General features: G+C 47.1%; 1 protein-coding gene across 5 annotated transcripts in view; it reads right to left on the bottom strand.

Moving 5' to 3' along the window:
- AUTS2 (activator of transcription and developmental regulator AUTS2) overlaps positions 1–19395 on the bottom strand; it is a 687646-nt gene that overhangs the window by 449700 nt on the left and 218551 nt on the right. The window contains exon 1 of one of the 5 annotated variants that reach the window (XM_058854673.1): positions 18958–19146. The exons of the other annotated variants lie outside the window; for them this stretch is intronic. Within the exon in view, the coding sequence (XP_058710656.1) occupies positions 18958–19005 (48 nt within the window). The 5' untranslated portion in view covers positions 19006–19146. Of the gene's footprint in view, positions 1–18957; positions 19147–19395 lie in introns of those variants that run through there. 5 annotated transcript variants of the gene reach the window in all.

The raw sequence follows: 19395 nt of genomic DNA, 5'->3' as shown, positions 1-19395 counted from the left end.
AAAGGTGATGCCAAATAGGTCTGGTGGAGAAACCACATCAGTGAAAGGGTAAAAAACCTGGATCTCCTGGAGATCCCTTGCTGATGGGTGTTGGACACTAATTCAGGAATGTGCTTTAGGGCTCCTCAGTGAGCCCATCACAGTGACAGGAGTAAAACCAGCATTTTGCTCCAGCAGCACGAGCCAGGCTCACCTGGGAAGGTTCACTCTGTAGTAACAGCCCCAGTGCACAATTCTGGCTCTGTAAACAGAGTCCCTGGAGCCACAGGACAGCAGGCAGTGGCTCCCAGCTGCAGGCACAGCTGCTTTATCCCCAAGGAACGGGCACCCTTGGCTCAGGGAGCTCTCACTGGGGCACTCTGGCTCTTCTGGGATCCAGGAGCCACCATCCCAGTGCAGCTCCCAGTGACACAGAGCAGCCTCCAGCACCCCCAGTTTGTGCTGGGGGGGACAGGGGTGGCTGCCACCTCCTTCCCAGGGCTCATCCTGCTCTGAACCCCAGCCCCTGGCAATCTGCTCAGGAAGAGCTGTGCTCACATCTGCACACCCTGCACACCAACAGCAGCCACACACATGGACAATGTTTGACTATTCCTGGCCATTTTCTCTCTGAGAAACTTGGCCAGCAGAGCTCAGCTGAGCTGTGGCCAATTAGCTGCTTTACCCTCTCCGTGCTCATCCTCTTAACCAGCAGCCAAAGAATATTTTAATGCTGATCTGCCTCAGCCTTAGTTGTGACACTCTCCCAGCACAGTACAGCTCCTTTCAGATTGTACTGAACAATAAAGGGTCCTGTTATCCAAGGGTGGTACTTGAAAGCCTATCTGCAAGAACAGATCTCATTATTTTAATTAAAAGCTTCCACGTATTATTTTCTGAGCTAACAAATATGGCCAGAGCTGTAATTACAGAATCACCAAATATAGTCTCAAGATCTTGTTAATAATGATATCCTTTTTAAAATCTCATAATCTTAAAAAAAATGTTGTAATTAAGTCACCAAGCAACTATATTTGTCTCCATGAAATAAAGCCAAATCTACAGATAATTGCAAATAACTCATTTCCCAGTGGATTAATTTTTTTGTATGCCAATTAGGCTCACAAATCTCAAGCTGTCACCTTCATCTCCAGACATGCAGCAGGCTGAGAGCACAGCTATAAACAAAACAGCCCAAGTGCCTCTTGCTCCCTCAGTAAGAAGGAAAATGAAGTTAGCAACACACATTTGTAGATGTCAGCCCCTGAGAGCAGAAAAGGTGGAAAAAATAATCTTTGGATGTAAGAGAATTAAAACACTTTGTCCAGCTTTTTTTGGGAAGCGTTCTGGGAAAGCTCCTGAGAGAGTTCTGTGCTTGCAGTTTTGGGGTAACAGCTGCCCTGCTTCTGTATCCAAACCAGCCAATTTTCCATCCTCACCACTGCTCAAGCCCTCTCTGCCTGGGGGAGGACATCACCCCTCTGTAAATGCTGCTGCCATCGTGCCCTGCCTTTCATCAGGGAGGGGAAGAGGCCAATTCCTGGGGAGAGATGAAGCCATGAGGACTGAAAGAAGGAAAAAAATAAATCCTGTGGAAAGTGAAATTGCTAAGATGGGATATACCCATCTATCTATGCCCATGACTAAGGTTTCAGAAATGCTGATTAATCCCTGCGGCCTTAAAGCACTGGAGGTGCATCTCTGTCACATTTCTGAAACCTTGGCCACAAAGTACCTTTGTAAAGATGCAAACAACAGTCTGAAAAGCACATTCATCCCCTTTGTCAGCATCACTGTAGGGAAAAAAAAACCAACCACAAAGTGTTTGTAACAAAACACATTGATAGTCATGTAGATATTTCATTTTTCCCTTCCTGAATTTAACAAAAGCCTGGATCTACCACTCAAATTAAACACTGTGCAGTAAAGCATAAAGTCTGCATTCAACAAGTTTAATTACTGTGTAAATGAAAGAAATTATTATTCATTCATGACATTTATTTCAGTTCCAGTGCTAGCTGCCTTTACAAAAGTGGGATTGGGGGTGCAGGGGGAGGAGGAGGAGGACGAGGCTGGGTGTATAATTACTGCTATATTTCTTTGCCAAACATTAGTGAACTTAAACAAAAAGTGCTTGTTTTCACTGGGGAGGAAAAAGCATGTGAGCCATCAATGATGGATCTTAGGGACGCCCACAGCCTTGAGTGGGTGCCAGGCTCTGCTAGGTACAGCAGCCCTGGGGAGCTGATAACACTGAGCTCATTGAAGGCAAAAGCTCAGCTCGGGACTGGAGTGGGTCAAAAGCCACCCAAACCATGGGAACAATCCAAGGCAGGAGCCCCTGGGCAGGAACAGGAGCCACTGTGCCACAGGAAAGATAAACTGGCAGCTGATGCTATCGGGGCTGCCCCACAATGAGTCCTTTCTGATGGGTTTGCACAGGGCTGGAACTTCAAACAAAGGAAAGGGGAAATAAAACCCTCTTAAAGCTGATTCAGATCAGGCATTTTGGGGAGTCTGAAGAAGGCGAGGGAGAGGCTGCAGAAGGATTCTCTCCTCAGCACAAAGCTGACACACTTGCTCTGCCTCATCCTAACAGGGAATAGCTGTTACCTGCTCTGATCCACCCAAAACACCTGAGCTCTCCAGAGAGTTCTGCAAACAAATCCTAGTGACTAATCAAAACAGATCTTCCAAAAATGTGCTTTTCCTGGGAGAAGCAATTCCTGGACTTTCCTAGCCCTCCAACTACCAGCATTTAATCACTGCACTGCAGGAGAGATTATGCTCTGGCAGAAGCAGCCTCAGTTTACTTTAAGGATGGAAAAGAAAATAAAAAAAAAAAAGAAGAAAAAAAAATCCAATGCTGGGCCACACAAGTTGCATGTAAGAAATTTCAGTTGGTGTATTTAGATAAGTGGAAGGAGCAGGGATGATCCTGGAGGTCAGCCTAAGTGGGGGAATGACTTCAGTGATGTTTCACATCCACATTTAGACATTCCACTTCCCCTCCTTGTGTTAGCCAGCAAATCCATCCATCCTAAGAGGGGTTGTACAGAGCTCCCATGGCTGCAGAACACAGCCATGGGGGGATCCTCTGAAAGCCCACGATGTGGGTGCCCTCAGCTGAGGGAATAAACATCACCAATTCTTTTGCATTTGACAGTAATACATGTTAGAGTCAGCTCTGATCTCATTCCCCATTCAAAATGAGTCGCTCTGGAGTTTGTTCCCAATTCCTTGCTGAACCTAATCAAGCCAAATGGAACAAGCCATAATCCAAGCAGAATTCAATGAACTGCACCCTTTAAGCAGGCTATTAAAGCTTGTTCTCAGGGTTTAAACCAGGAGAAGATTTAAGGTGGAGAAGAGATTATCCCACATCTGCCTCCCATGACCTCCCTCTGTTGGCACCAGCACTGTCAGAGGGAGCAGCTGCCAAAGGCTGCATTTGAGACACTGACCTATTCTCTCATGTCCTACACGCCACTGACATCACAGATAATTCTTTTTTTGCCCCCAGACTGCATCAGTATCCCCTGAAATGCCTGATTCTCTGGGAATTCAGGCTCAGAGCTCTCAGAGCTGCTGTTTGGGTTGGAGCACGCTGCCCCTGCCATCGGCTGCTGCAGCCTGATCCTCCCCCCGATTAGAGCAGGGCTCTGCAGACACAAAGCCCTATCTCCTGCCAAAACCTGATTACTGCTGCACCCTACCAACCACACTGATAACAGGCAAGGTAATTACACCCAGAAATAGGTTACACACCACAGCCAAGTCCTTTGGCCAAGCCTGCACAACAATACCTGCATTTACTTTTTCACCGTGGCTCAAAACAATTGCTGGATTAGTAAGAGGAGACCAAGAGCCACACCATCTTTGGACTTTTCAGTATCACTGAGAGCCAAGGAACAGACAGGGAACATTCCTGACAGTGTCCATCAGCACATTTCCCCATGGTCAGTGGGGATGCTCCCTGTGCTGGGTGGAAACATCAGCTGTTCCCAGGGCAAGGGGCACTGGGCTTGGTGATCTGGGGGAGGTGAGGACATAAATCCACTGCCCCAAGAGCTGAGGAGTGACTGCAGCAGCCGAGGGAAGAGAAGCAGCCCAGCACAGACATGACAGACACGTCAGCAGAGTCATTTCCAAGTGGCCCCTGCTGTTCACCCCTCTCCTGGGTCCCTGTGCAGGAACTCCCCAGCTCTCCAGGAAAACACTTCCTTGCACATCCTGCATGGGATGGCTTTGCCAGCACCACTGAGAGCCTCATCTCAGCCAGCCAGGAGTTTCCCATTGCCCACAGAAAGGAACAGCAATGGGGAAAGGGATCCTTTCTGCTCACCTGCCACATTAAGCACTAACTTCATCATCATTTAATAGCAAAACAGGCCAGAAAAGGATGTTTCATTGATAGCAACGGTGCTGATTTCTTCTATTACTATTCCTTGCCTAGCAGCCTTGAGCTCCAGTGCTGAGTGATGCAGGATCCCCCCTGAGCACAGAGATTTACCAGATTTACCAGCATTCCCCTGCAGAACGGGGAGAGTGCTCAGTGCACGTCCCATGGGCAGAGGAAACTCCTGCACTGACACAGGCACTCACAGGCAGTGGCCAAGCAGCCTGGAAAGCACACTCAGGCTGTCATCAGGCATTTCCACAGCCAGCCAACATGCATGAACAATTCATACAAGGCAACACCAAAAATAAAGCTAATTACTTTAGGCTTATGATAAGAGAGATCTTTTTCTACAGGCAACTTTGCAAGGTCACCTTCCTTGGTTTAGTCTCTCTCTTCTTTTTTTTGTTTTTCTTTTTTAAACAAATGACATTGAGCTGCTTTCAAAGCTAATCTCATTCTACCTCAGGGCAGGAAGGGGTTAAGACCTTAAAAAATACATAGATATGAACAGAAAGCCAGGGCAATGTTATAAAAACAGGGGGAAAAAAACCAAAACAAAAAAAGAGTGTTTTCTTACAGTGAGAACAGAAGCAGAAGGGCAGAGTTTAAGGTCACTTGGTCTCCTCCAGAGCTGGGAGCAGGGCTGTCACTCACAGTGTGCTGCTGCTGTCCCTCACTGCGAGGACACGAGCAGCACTCACCCCCTGGCAAAGGGGGATGGGGACACGGCTCTCAATTGATTCCAAAGGTCCCCTGGGAAAGATGGAGCCTCTGGTTTATTAGCACTGACATTCAGCTCCCAGAGTAGCAGGCTGATACCTATTTAATTTAATGCCATTTTCCAGCAGGGAAATGTGCTTGTCAGGCTCTTGCAGGCTGGGCAGCAGCAAGGCAGAGCAGAGCTGCTGGTGGGACAGGACAGCTCCAGCACAGCCTCAGCTGCAGAACGTGCTCACCTCCAGGAGGAAAAGAGACCACTGTGCTCTGCCTGCTCCTGAGCTTGCTTAGGTGTTGATATGCTGAGGGGAAAAATAACAACCTGTAAAATAAACACCTTTGTGTTTCTCTTGCCATGGACAGACAGGACCCAGGCAGAACCTCACCCTTGCCTTCAGCCTGGGACATTTCTTTGTGCCTCAGGCTTTTAAACTGCTGCTCTTACATGCAAAAGGAGGTCCTGGCTTCATTTTAGAAATAGATTAGCTGCATGACAGACTAGATATCGTTATTCTTCCATTAAAAATTCCTCCACTGACCTGCTGCTGCCTGGCTGCCACTGCACAGCCCTGTGAGCGTGCACTGGGATGGGATTGTGTCACTGGGATGGGATTGTGTCACTGGGAAGGGATGGGATTGTGTCACTGCACTGGGATTGTGTCACTGCACTGGGATGGGATTGTGTCACTGGGATGGGATTGTGTCACTGGGATGGGATTGTGTCACTGCACTGGGATGGGATTGTGTCACTGCTCTGGGATGGGATTGTGTCACTGGGATGGGATGGGATTGTGTCACTGGGATGGGATTGTGTCATTGCACTGGGATGGGATCCTGTCACTGCACTGGGATGGGATGGGATCCTGTCACTGCACTGGGATTGTGTCACAGCTCTGGGATGGGATGGGATTGTGTCACTGGGATGGGATGGGACTGTGTCACAGCTCTGGGATGGGATGGGATTGTGTCACTGCACTGGGATTGTGTCACTGCACTGGGATGGGATGGGACTGTGTCACAGCTCTGGGATGGGATTGTGTCACTGCACTGGGATGGGATTGTGTCACTGCACTGGGATTGTGTCACTGCACTGGGATGGGATGGGACTGTGTCACAGCTCTGGGATGGGATTGTGTCACTGCACTGGGATGGGATTGTGTCACTGCACTGGGATGGGATTGTGTCACTGCACTGGGATTGTGTCACAGCTCTGGGATGGGATCCTGTCACTGCACTGGGATGGGATTGTGTCACAGCTCTGGGATGGGATGGGATTGTGTCACTGGGATGGGATGGGACTGTGTCACAATTTAGGAGATGATAAAATGAGGACAAGGTGTGGGGCAGACTCAGGAAAGCCCTGGGAAGTGAACATGGCTTTGGCTCATTAACCAGGCCTGAGGTGACACTGCTGCAGTGAAGGCAGAGGAGCTGCACAGAAACACCCCACAGCAGATCTGCAGCCAGGCTGCAAAAGATGCAAACACAGCTTGGTGCAATATTCAATATCATGTAAGGAATCTGCTTCTCCCTGATCCCTCACAGCTTAACTCATTCATCTGCCTTGTGAACTGCAAGGATCTGGCTGTAAGCAAATATCCCAACGAAGCAGCTCCACAATTTTGATTTTAGCTAAATCCTAATCCAGAGTAAGAAGATCTATAGAATTATGCAGAAATTTCCCGGTCACAAAACAGAAGCATCTCTCAGGAAAGGTTTCCATGGAATTCCCAGGCTGCTGTCCTGTCTCCCAGTCTTTGCAATGCTCCCAAGGCAGTGACACAAGCACCTCCAGCCAGGCACGATGGCTTTCACTGCACTGATTGTGGGAGTTGGGATTACTGAAGGAAATTAAAGGCTATTGCTGATTTCTTACATACACCTCAGTGAATTATTCCAAAAAGGAAAAATATGTGACTGTCTGTCAACATCATGCAGACCAATCAGCGCTGTGCCTGTGTCTGTGTTTAAACCCAGAGGTATTATATGTCTAATGTAATTATACATTAAACACTGCATGCAATGTTCAGACCTACAAGTATTACATTACATCTATAAACCTGCCCACACACAGACACTTCTAGACAAATCTTTTGAGTTTTGACTGTGGTCATGATAAAGATCAGTTTGTAGCTGTGCAGGGAACTCTCCCCAGGTCAGTACTGAGCACTGTTTCACACAGACTCCATCCTTGGATAGAAATGTTGTGGGAACACGGGCTCTATCCTGACTTTTGAAGAGGATGAAAGAAATGATGTGACAGCAGTGGATATGCTGGATTTCAGAGTGTCCCCTGATGTGCAGAGTGCCAGGAGAGAGGGCAGCACCGTCCTGCTGCTCCCTGGGTGACCTGCCAGGAGAGCCAGCCTTCCCTGCCACTGACTGTGCAGCCTGGACAGCAAACCACCCCTGCAGCAGCCACTTCCATCCCTCCCTGCCACTGACTGTGCAGCCTGGACAGCAAACCACCCCTGCAGCAGCCACTTCCATCCCTCCATCCCTCCATCCCTCCCTGCCACTGACTGTGCAGCCTGGACAGCAAACCACACCTGCAGCAGCCACTTCCATCCCTCCATCCCTCCCTGCCACTGACTGTGCAGCCTGGACAGCAAACCACCCCTGCAGCAGCCACTTCCACCCCTCCATCCCTCCCTGCCACTGGCTGTGCAGCCTGGACAGCAAACCACCCCTGCAGCAGCCACTTCCATCCCTCCATCCCTCCCTGCCACTGACTGTGCAGCCTGGACAGCAAACCACCCCTGCAGCAGCCACTTCCATCCCTCCATCCCTCCCTGTCATCAGCTGTCTGTGCTGAGCAGAAAAGTGGGATTTTGTGCTCCCAGTTTCTGTCACGGACACACCACAGTGATGTTCAAGCACTGAATGAGCCTGTTTGATAAGACAAAACCAGAAACCTTCAATCTGAACCTTGAGCTGAGGAGAGAGATGATTTTGGCTTGTCTTTGGCTTCCCCTTTTTCACATGGATGGAGGGAAGGCAAGTCTGGGAAGCTGGAGGGGACACAGCAGGAGCAGGAAGGTGAGGGCTCTCTCTCAGCCTCCAGGAGCACCAGGAGAGCAGCACAGCCCAAGCTCTGACAGCACCAGGGCCATCCCCAGGAGGAGAAGCAGCTCTCTGCTCTCAGGAGAACAGCAGCTGGGTGCTGCCAGCCCCAGGGAGAGGGGACACTGCAGTGTGAGGTGTCCCTGCCACCCCCCACACTCCACATGGGTGCCTCTCTCTCCAAACCTGCCAGCCTGGCCCCCTCCCATCCTCATCCCACTGCCACCCCCCGTGTCCTTGATGCTGCAAACAGCTTATTTCAGAGGGAACCTGCACATGGAAACAGGGGACACAGCAGGTGATGAACCCCAGGGCAAGGAATCCAAACCAGGTCATGAGAGAGGCAGAATGGAAACCAGCACTAAACTGCCTCTGACAGGCACTTGATTCTCTCCATCCAGGCAGTGCTGTTAATGTATTCTAACACAGTTCCAGCTTTAACTCTCCTGGATTGACAACAGAATTGAATTACCCTTCCAAATCTCTCTCTTTCAACTTGTCATAAGGTTTTTTAATCCAACAAGAAGCACTTCCTTGGCAGAGCTGCCATTGTTATATTTTTTTTTTCCAGCTTTTCTGATTTAGGGATTTAATCTTTTTAGCCATGAATTGACTTCTCTGAACTAGCACTCACAGGGGAAAAAAAAAAATAAAAAAAAATCAGCTCTTGCTTGCCATGCAAGCTGCCAAGTTCCCTAGGAGCAGATGGAATGGATCCTGGGCTTTTAAAGGAGATCACTGACAGTCACAGGGAACACAACAAACACAGGCGAAGTTTCAAGAGGGCTGGACAAAGATTGATGACAACACAGGGATGACAGAACGCTAAACAAGGAAATGGAGGCACTATCTGTTCATCTCCAACATCTGTGCTGTGCAGAACCCTGGGAGCTGCAAACCCTGCTCCAATAAAGCTGCAGAGTAATGCAAGCCACGTGCAGAGATGGGGACCCACTGCCCTGCCCCACACTGGGCTCAGCCCCAGCCCTGCCAGCTCCCACTGCTCACAACTCCTTTCCAAAGAGAGCAGAGCACAAACATCAGCTACAGGGAAAGGAAAAAGGAGACATTTAAATCATTGCTGTTTGCCTCAAAGTGTAATTCTAACAGGGCACATTAGAGCCCCACACAGCTGAAAAGGGGGACAGAAAGATCATTCCAGAATATTTCTGTGATTATCACTGAGCTATAGGCAGCATTTGTGCATAGGCACAGCTTAATTCCCCTCCTTTAAGCTCCTCTGCCTTCTTTCCCAGTTTATATTTGGATGCTCAAGAAAGGAACTATTTAGTTACTGAACCCAGGTTTATGATACAGACAGTGAAATTCAATCCCATCTTTTAAGGAGATTAGGACCTACACACAGACCTTTGAACCTGCTGTGTTACCGTGTTGGCTTTCACAGCTCATCCCCAAAGGAATAAAATTACTCCATTTAATTAGACTCCAGCTCTCCTCACTTGCCCCAGAAGTTTCCTGTCACCTCACTCAATTGTGAATGTAATTTAGGCTTAAAGGTTTGTCCTGATTTTTCACTGGGGTGCTGAAAAGCTTTGCAATGCAATAATCCACCCATCTTCAAACTTTTCTGGGGACACTACAATGGAAATGCTGCTTGCCTTCTCTTGCTTCTGTGCCTTCAGTGGCTTCAGAGAAATGCATCAGAATCCCCTCCAAGATGACAAAACTCCTGATAACACATTTGCCTTCACAGCCATTTTATGGCTGGAGAAAATGAAGCACACAGAAGAGGCAATGTGAGATTCTCCTTCCCAGAGCCAGAGCACTTTTCACTCCCTGGGAATCCAGCAATTAGAACCACCCTGTAATCACTGTGTGACACTCCTTTGTCTGAAGGTAACAACCACAGCCAAATGCAAAGCTGCAGAGCTCAGGGGGTGTTGAAGAACATGTGTTTTATGCAGAAGTCACCACACAGGACAAGATGTTTCAGAAAGAGCTGCCCCAGAGAACGGCTGTGCTGGGCCAGATCAAAGGCTCAGCTTGCTCAGCATCCTCTCTCCAACAGTGGCCATAAATGGGTGTCCAAAGGAAGAGAATAAAAATAGGATAAGTACATATAATACTCCTGTCTCTCTATTTATATGCCTGCATCTTTCCCCCTTGCTTCCACCACCAGTCACTCCCAGCTCCCTGAGCTCCTGTCAGGGGTTCAGTGGCAATCCATTGATTTATTTTCCATTAATTGGCCCACTTTCCCACAAGTGATGTGAACTTTCAGCATCTGCAGTTTCCTTGAGAACACCCATTTGCACTGGCCAGCACCCTCCCAAAGAACAACCTGACCTCCTCCAGCTGGGCTCTCCCCAACACCCCTTGGCATCTCCTGGTGTTTCAGGAGAAACACACCTGGTTTCTGCTGTCCTGCCCGAATTCACAGACCTCTGCCACGTCCCCTTTCCTTTTCCCCCTGCCTGAGGGGCTGTGGTTCATTCAGTTCTTCCTCACACAGACCCCTCTGAACAGCCTTGCCTTTCCCCTCTGAGCCCTCGGTGTCTGCAGGTGTTTGGAGAGGGAATGATGAGAGCAGCACATGGCCCTGACACAGGGAAATCAGGAATTTCTGTTCCATCACAGCAATGCTCCCTGCTCCATCCTTAGGATGCTCCCTTACCTTTAGCTGCTTTGTCTTTCATAGCACTACTGAGTGATGTGCTGATGTCTTGATGGAAATATCCATTATAACCCCAAAATCTGTGCCTAGAAATGGAGTTAGAACCTCCCTGATTTCACTTTTGCAGGGCAGTCAGCTCAGAGTCCATCATTTCATTAGGATGCTTTAGGGAAGAGCCACCAGAGTCCCTAAAAGCAGCATAAGGCACCCATGCTTTGGCACAGGTTTGCTGCTAAAGTGAACCTGGACACACAAATCCCACTCAGAATCCCCTCCCCACCCCATCCTCTGGCCCTGCACCTACCCCACACTGTAATAAACCAGGATTTTAACAGGCCTGGTGCTGTTTCATACAACCAGTCTCTTCAAATTTGCTAAAAGCACATATAAATATTTCATAGAGCAGACAATGCTGCTCTCACATCTGATTGCAAACAAGATATTTTTTTTCTCCCAAACAAATCCAATACCTTGATTATCTGCTCTGGTCTGTTCTTATTTTTTCTGCTGCACAATTTTCAAATATTTGTAGTTGTAAGTCTTTCAAAGCTTTAATTTGCTTAAAATGATTCACAAGCACCTTGTTAATCTTTTATCAGTTTTATTACAAACTGTAAACAAAACCCAGTTCTTAAATAATTAAAGGGCAGAACTAGCCCTCAGGCAAATGAAGTCCAGGAGGGGAGAATAAAAAATTTAAAAATCAGAGTAAGCCTGTATTTTTTTTTTTTCCCCCTTCCCATCTACAGAATTGGTGAATCTAGCTTCAAAACAAAGAGGAATTCAAAAAGAACAGATTGTGTGTGACATCCTCCCAGCCAGTTTCTCTCATCTACTGTGTCCTGAATATTAATCCATCAAGTACCCACGCGTTACTGGCCACGGAGTTAAACACAGCACAGGCTCTCAAATCAAAAGTTGGGTCCCAGACAGCGGCTCAAGGGGGTTCCTGTGAATTTCTGAGTGCCTGAACCTGTCCCCGGATCAGCCCAGAGGATCCCTGGCAGGCAGCAGCCCCAAGGGAGGAGCACTCCTGTCCCCCAGGGACACCCCAGCACCTCCTCCTGCCACCCCTGGGCACAGCCAAGGGACAAATCCAGTGCCTCCAGCTCTTGGTGATGCCCTGGGAAGGCTGAGCTGGAACAGAGGCTGGCAGAGCTAAAGAATAAAATAGGGATTTATTGAAAGGACTTACAGGACCTTGGTAGTACAAGAGCCTGGCCAGGGCTACACCCAGGATGGACCAAAAATGGTCACAAGCTGGTCACAAGGTCTCATATTTTCATAGATTTAGGTCCATCTGCACCTGGGGGTTAATTGTCCAATTACAGTTTCAGATGATGAAACCCAATCCTGCTTCTTTTCTCTCCTCAGTCCACCCTTGTTTCTGCTTTTGGGCCTGAAACTTGTAAGGATTGTCCTTGGTATCAAGCTAGAAAAGGGATTGTTTTGTCTGCCTGCTCTGTGAAGAGAGTTCACTAACTCTTCATGTGAAGCTCAAAACCACACACCTAGGAAACACAGAATATGAAAAATATGAAAGTTAAACTGAAGGCATCATTGGCACAGTGGTGAAAGCAGCCCCTGCTTGGAGAAACCCCACAAAACCCCCAGAAAGGAGGCACCAGGATGAGCAGAAATGTTGATACAAAACTTCCAGCTTTCTAACCTCTTGAGAATTTCCTAAGGTATTCAAATGGCATTTCCCTCTAGTTACAGAAAAGACCACTTCTAATGAAGCTTTCCAAAGCATTGCAATTGGAAGAAAACCTAAGGAACTATGAAGGCAAAACGGAGCAAATTCTAATTATCTTTTGAAGGCTACACTACCATGCACACAAAAATGGATTTAAATGCATTACAGACCTAAAAACGTGTAATGGATGCATTGCTAGCCTATTACATGCAGCTCATTGTGCAAAGGTTTTTGGTTGTATGTTTTGTGCAGTGGGCTGTAAAAGTTGCTTAACAGAAGAAAATACATTTGATTAAAAATTTACATCAGAAGAATGTAACAAGGTTGGTTTTTTTTCCCTCTACTATTTTATCTGCCACTGACTATTCCCATTAGTATTCAGTTCTTCTCAGCCTCACAAGAATATGCAAAAAACAAGGACTAAAGATGGAAAAGTTTGAGGTCTAGATCCAAATCCATATTAAAGACAAAGCTGTCCAGAAGCTGGCTCCAGGTGGGGATAAAGAAAAAACCACACATTCCCATTTCTAAGTGGGAGGACCCTGAAGTGTCACTGAGATGTTTGAACAGTTCTGCCCCAGTGACTCCTTTTGTGAGAGATCTCAGGGGGAAGGTGGGTGGTGCTGGGATTTGCTGATGCTGCCAGGGGCAGGAGCAGCCCTTGAGTCATCCTGACACACAGGACACCACCACTGCCCCAGATCAAGGAAGGAAAATCCCTTTCCATCTCTACCACATTCCCAGGAAAGCCTGAAGAACTCGGAGGCCCTCCCTGATAACCATTTACAGCAAAAAAACAAGCGGCAAACAAGGTTCAATCTGTGGCACAGAAAGAAATCAGGATTTTACAGCTCAGTTAAACACCCTGACCCAAAAACACACAGGATCCAACTACCAACAACTGCCAGAACTGAGAAAGATCCACTGAAGTCAAAATAAATAAACAGACACATAAATAAAGCAAAAATAAATAAATAAGTACTTCAGTCGTTTCTGCAGCCCAGGGGGGGCACTGGATGATTTTTAAAGACCTCTCTAAGCCAAACCACTCTATGATTTTATGATTTGTGTTCACAAGTAAATTAAATCCCCTACATCTGTTTTCCTTGATTACACCCAATCTCTGTTCACAAGAACTTAAAATGACAAATCTCACTCGTTTCCCCAAAATACCGTCAGTCACATTTGCAACACGATTTTTAAAAGGCAAACTTGTACTACTCATAGGCAGGAAAGGAAAAAACTGAAAAAATTTAGCATCTAAAAGTGATAAAAATAGTGAACCAGGTGCTGAGCAATTCAGGACAGCTCAACCCTTTGCTGATCATCCCCATCAGTTTTAGGAGCAACATCTGATTTCACACCTGCATAAATCCTTCTACAAGGCAAGGAGGGAAAGAAATAGCAAAGAGAAATAAATAAAACAGCATAATTATCTCCAGCAAACACTTTTGGTGAGAGAACAGGTGGGTTCCCAGCTCCCAGGGTGGTGTGAGTGCCAGTGGAGCAGCCTGGATGTGCCTCTGCCACCCAAACCCTGCAGTCCCTGACTCCAGAGAGCCACGGGTGTGGATTCTGGGAGGGCTCACCATGGAAAATGAATGTTGTGGTGAGCTCAGGACATCAGGCTGATTCATCACCTCAGCTGTCAGGCTCTGCAGAGCGCTCTAGGATGCAAACACTGTGCAACATTTCAGTACCTGGACTTATGGAAAGGTGTTCCCTACCCCAGCAAGGGCAGGAAATGGTTTGGGATGAAAAACCTTGGTGTGGGGAGTGGCAGGGAGAAGAGGTTGTGCCACACAGGAGATAAATAACCAAACCTTTCTCAAACTACTGCTGAGAGGGACAAGACAAATAACGAGCAGAGTCAGGGATGAAAAAAAAAAAACAACCTAAATTCTCTAAAAATACAGCCAACTGATGAATTCCCAGCTGCAGAACAGCCCTTTCAAGTTGCATCTCTCAGTGCTTGTCGAGCAAGATGCTTCCTGCCTCGATCCCCTGCAAGAGCAGCACGGTCTAATGGAAGTCACATTTGATGTGCTCGGTGCTGCTCAGCACAGAGTGCCTGAATTACGGGGTGCAGACCTCAGCACACTCTTAAAAAGTCATTTGGAACCAGGGCTTTGATTTAGATGGGCTTTATCCTTTACTTTCAAAGTACAACTGGTAATAATGTAGTCTGTGAGTTTAACATTTGAAACAGGGGTTCCATTTACCTCTTTGTACTTACTGGAGGAAAATGACTGTAATTGAAATCTTTCTGCTGGAAATGAAGCCCTTCTAACATTCAAAGTGGTTGCTTGTCCTTCAGGCTTTTTATTTTAGCTGTCAAAACTGTAAACTGCCTTTCAGAGTAGTGAGAGTCTTACAAGAGAGGATGAAATGAATGTACCCTGGATCTAGGTGGTGGGTGTTTTAATCTAATTTTCTAGCTAGAAATACAGCACTTCTCTCCCTTGGGCACTGCTGGGAACAGGAAAATTAAGCTTTGCTTCAGTTCAGCAATATCTATCAATGAACCTCAAACAAGGGACAGGGCTTTTCAAGGACAAAGCAAAACCTTTCAAGTCCTCCATTTTCATCCATCAGCTCCCTCAGATCCGGGCAGCAACACGTGAAGCCAGGCTGCCCATTCCCCCTGCCTCCCTCCACACGTCCCCCACACTTTCTAGAATTTCACTGATTTTTTTCCAAGAGCTTGCCTTTTTTTCTTTCCCCCTTCAGATTAAACTAATTTCCTGGTGTCAGCAATATTATTCACATGAAGCCTTTGAATCTTAATTCCGGTGTAAATGCACCCAGACTGAATACGGGTATTGTGTCCCAGCAGCTCGTGGCCAAGTGACCTGATAGTAAATCTTTGAAACAGAAAAACTTTGGGGTTTATCCTACAGGCTTCCTTTCAGGCTGTATTATAGCATGTTAGCAATTAACTTGATAATAGACTCAAGATGAAGTTGTGGAGATTTCTACTTTAGTTGGGGTTTTTTTTTATTATTATCTGGTTATTTTAATCACAACTAAAAATGTGCTGCTGGGGAAAGGCTTTATTGTGCTTGTCTACACAGCTTAAAAAAACACTTTGGATGACTTGAGCAAACTAACACACCAAAGTACATCCATTTCTTTCTCTCCTGTTTCCAGTTCCAACATGTCTTTAGGATAAAAGGTGACCATTTTTCAGGCTTTGTGTTGCACCCACAGATGCATGACCGCTTCCTACCAGTACAAACCAGTCACTGAGCGAGCAGGCAGATGAGATGAATGAAGTGATGAAGAGATGTCAGGGCTCCAGGTGGATGGGATGAGTTTGGAAGCTCCCAGAAGAGCTGTGAGGGTTCAGTCCCTGAGGCTCAGGCCAGTTCCATGAGCACACCTCAGTTTAGATCTCTGTAGATAACCCAGCTGGCATGAGCAGCATTCAAACACAAGCAATGGAACAGTTTAAGGAGGAAAGCACTCTGACAGGCTGTCAATCTACATGGGAAGGAAGATTTTACAATGTACAAGCCTCCTGCAGTTACCTCTGACATGGATATAAATATATACATTATCAAAGTGGGGGCCTCAGACATCAACATCTTCTGAAGTAAACCAGAAGGGAAAAAAAAAAATAAAACTGTGATGGCCAGAGGCAAGGACATCAACTTCAGCAAAGGCAGCCAGGCAGTAAAAATGTCAATGAACTTCTTTACAAGAGAATTCAGAGGGAGCAGTGCAATGTCAGCACAGCAAGAGCAGCTCCAGTTGTGATTAACTGAGATTCTGCACTGACAGGAGGGCACAGACCCAACCTCTTCCCAACCTAAAATGACCTCCCTTAAACAGAGATTATGTAACACTTCCACATGAGGAGAGCAAACTTAAATTAATTTGGGTTTCACAGGCTGCTGCCAGAAGAGACATCAGTGTCCTTTCTGCTCCTGCAGGTACACACCACAGGGCTGTGCCCTCACTGGGACACACTGACCCGCCTGGAAACAAAAGCAGCACAAAAAGGGAATAAAGGCAGCACAAAAAGGGAATAAAGGCAGCTCAGGTGGAGCTGGGATCACCTCCCTGTGTGGGCTGACAAGGCCCAGCTGGGAGTGGAGCACTCGTGCCAGCTGCAGAGGAGAAACTGCATCTCCAAGGGAGGTTTTAAATCCATTTAGACAAACTGCTGTAAAAAGCTGGTTTGAGAGTTTCAAAGGTTCTTCAGCTTAGCTCACATAAACCCAATTTCTAAGACCATGACAACGCAGAGGAGTTCCAAAAGAATTTGACCTAATTTTTTTAAGGCAGTGTGGTTGTACTACTGCAGAAACACTTGTTCCATGGAGTGTGTACCCACAGTGTCCAGCCAGAGAACTGCAGCAGTTTAATAAATTCAGTGTCAATTCACACCTAAGCCACACTAGCACAACTTTCACAGGCAGCCAAGACTGGGAGCTAAAGCAGAGCAAGCCAAGCCCCAAGTGCAACAGGAATATTGACACCAAATCCTGTGTTCAGCAAGGGGGTACAGCCCATCCATGCAGCCAAACCCAAAATGGCTCAGGAACCTCCTGATATATATATCAGGATAAAACCCTTATTTTATATTGTAAAATAAAGGGTTACCAGTCCCTCATCACACATGAAATCCAGCAGAAGACCAGACATGCACTTCAGTTTTTGCCTTCCTGAGTGTGGGCATTGTGGTCTGGGGCTTTTCTCCCCAGTCATCATCTTCAGATGAACAGACCTGGCACCTTCCCTGCTGGGTCAGAGGAAAGGCTGGAAAGGCACAAGTTTCTGTAGGTTTACTGGTTAAATGGGTTTCCTGGATCTCATCCACGCTCAAATTTCCCAGGTTGTAGATCTCAAAAATATCTGTCTGTGACAAAACTGGTATGACAGGTTATGTAACACTCCACAGAATCAGCCGGTGACAGCAGAGCAGGAACATTATCTGCTCTGCTGAGGGACTCCAGGGCTTTCTGCAGCAACTGCAAGGGGTGTCAAAAAAAAAATAAAAAAATAAAGGAACTGAATCACAAAATGTAGAGGAAAAAGAAATCCCCATGCATTTTAAATAGCCAACCTCACCCACTGGCAAATAACTGGTGATTTCCTTAGATTATTTCCAGGAAGTTCTATATGCTAAATATATAGAGATTTGTTTAATTAGAGATATTCATAGGTCTGATATAACTTTAAAGGACACAGAATTATTGCAGAGAAACATCAAGAAGATAATAACTGCCTAATACAGTGAACTTTGCAGCCTTTTTAAGACTGCCCAAAACAAATGAAATGGAACAGTTACATCTGTGACACGTGCTATTTGCAGCCTGGGATAAATGATAGGACAATCTTGTTAAATGAAATATATATGCTTTATGTTAAATGAAATACATACGCTTTCACTGAGTGCAGTATAACTTGAGGCACAAAGACAAGCAATAAATCAATGTGGGATTATTTGCCAGAATAGATAATTTCAGACTAACAGCACGTGCATGGCTTTTCCCTCTGCTCTAAGAGCAAATTGCTAACTGCTCAAGGATGTTTAGGGAACAGACAGCAGGGCTGCTCAGTGTTTTCACAGAAAGTTGTCTTGCTCTTTTCCCTATTTTGCTGGATTAAGGAAACAGCAAAGCCACATCCACATCCTGCCTGCATCTCAGCACCAGTGAAAATGGGATCAGGCTCTAACCTAGGGCAGGAGACCCTGCAGGAGATCCCCAGTGAAAATGCAGCACTGTTGAGCAGATCCCTGTGCAATCCCAGTCCATCCTCCCTCCCCATCCATCCCTGTTCCTCTGCTTCCCCCACGATCTGGGTACCAAGGCACGGATAAAGTAAAAGCTGAGTGCAAGAGGAAAATCCCCCAGCAAACACTCTGTTCATGCAATGGGAAATACAGCAAGCTCCACAGTAAACCCCACACCAAAGACTCCTGAACACATCTTGCTACTTTTTGATCAATAAAAGTTCTTTCTTTCAGTAATAATTACAGCCAACTAAAAGGAGAATAAACAACTAACCTCCCTGCAGAAGCAGGTCACAACTCATAACGGGCTCCACAGAACAAGAAATATTCCTCCTTTTCAATCTCCACATGAGGAAAACAAACACATCTCTATTTTTATATTTTTTCCCCGACACGGCATTGGAGGCATCAGATGCGAGCTTTCCTCCACCTGCACCGTGCTGAAGTTGCTGCCTCATCTGCAGCCCGTGCCCTGCTCCGGGCACAGCCTTATCTATGGAATCACAGAAAAAAACAATTCCAGTTCCCGGTGACACTTCCAGGGGCACAACCTTATCTATGGAATCACAGGGAAAAACAATTCCAGTTCCCGGTGACACTTCCATGGGCACAGCCTTATCTATGGAATCACAGAAAAAACCAATTCCAGTTCCCGGTGACACTTCCAGGGAAGGGGAGCAGCTGAGTGCCCGGGGAAGGGCTGCAGCAGAGGCTGGACTTACCTTCTCGGCATGCTTGAACTTCACATAGAACCAGCTGGATTTGATCATTGTGTCCCCCCCGGCCTCGGTCCCCGGCAGGGAAGGAGCCGGAGCTGCTCTGCCGGAGAGCGGCCGCTGTTCCCGGAGCGCCGGAGGGACGGGCGGGGAAAGCGCTGAGCGCGGAGCTCCCTCCGCGTGTCCCTGCCCTGTCCCTCCTTCCCGCCCTGTCCCTGCCCTGTCCCTCCTTCCAGCCCTGTCCCTGCCCTGTCCCTCCTTCCAGCCCTGTCCCCTCCCTCCTGTCCTGTCCCTCCCTCCTGCCCGTGTCCCTCCTTCTTGTCCGTGTCCCCCTGCCCCTCTCCCCTGCCTGTGTCACTCCTTCCTGCCCTTATCCCTGCCCCTGTATCCTCTCCGTGTCCCTTTTCCCTATCCCTGTCCCTGTCCCCTGTCCCTGTCCGTGTC

This window comes from Poecile atricapillus, chromosome 21, assembly GCF_030490865.1.
Source record: "Poecile atricapillus isolate bPoeAtr1 chromosome 21, bPoeAtr1.hap1, whole genome shotgun sequence".
Taxonomy (NCBI): Eukaryota; Metazoa; Chordata; class Aves; order Passeriformes; family Paridae; genus Poecile; species Poecile atricapillus.
This window is presented reverse-complemented; position numbering and strand designations above follow the sequence as displayed.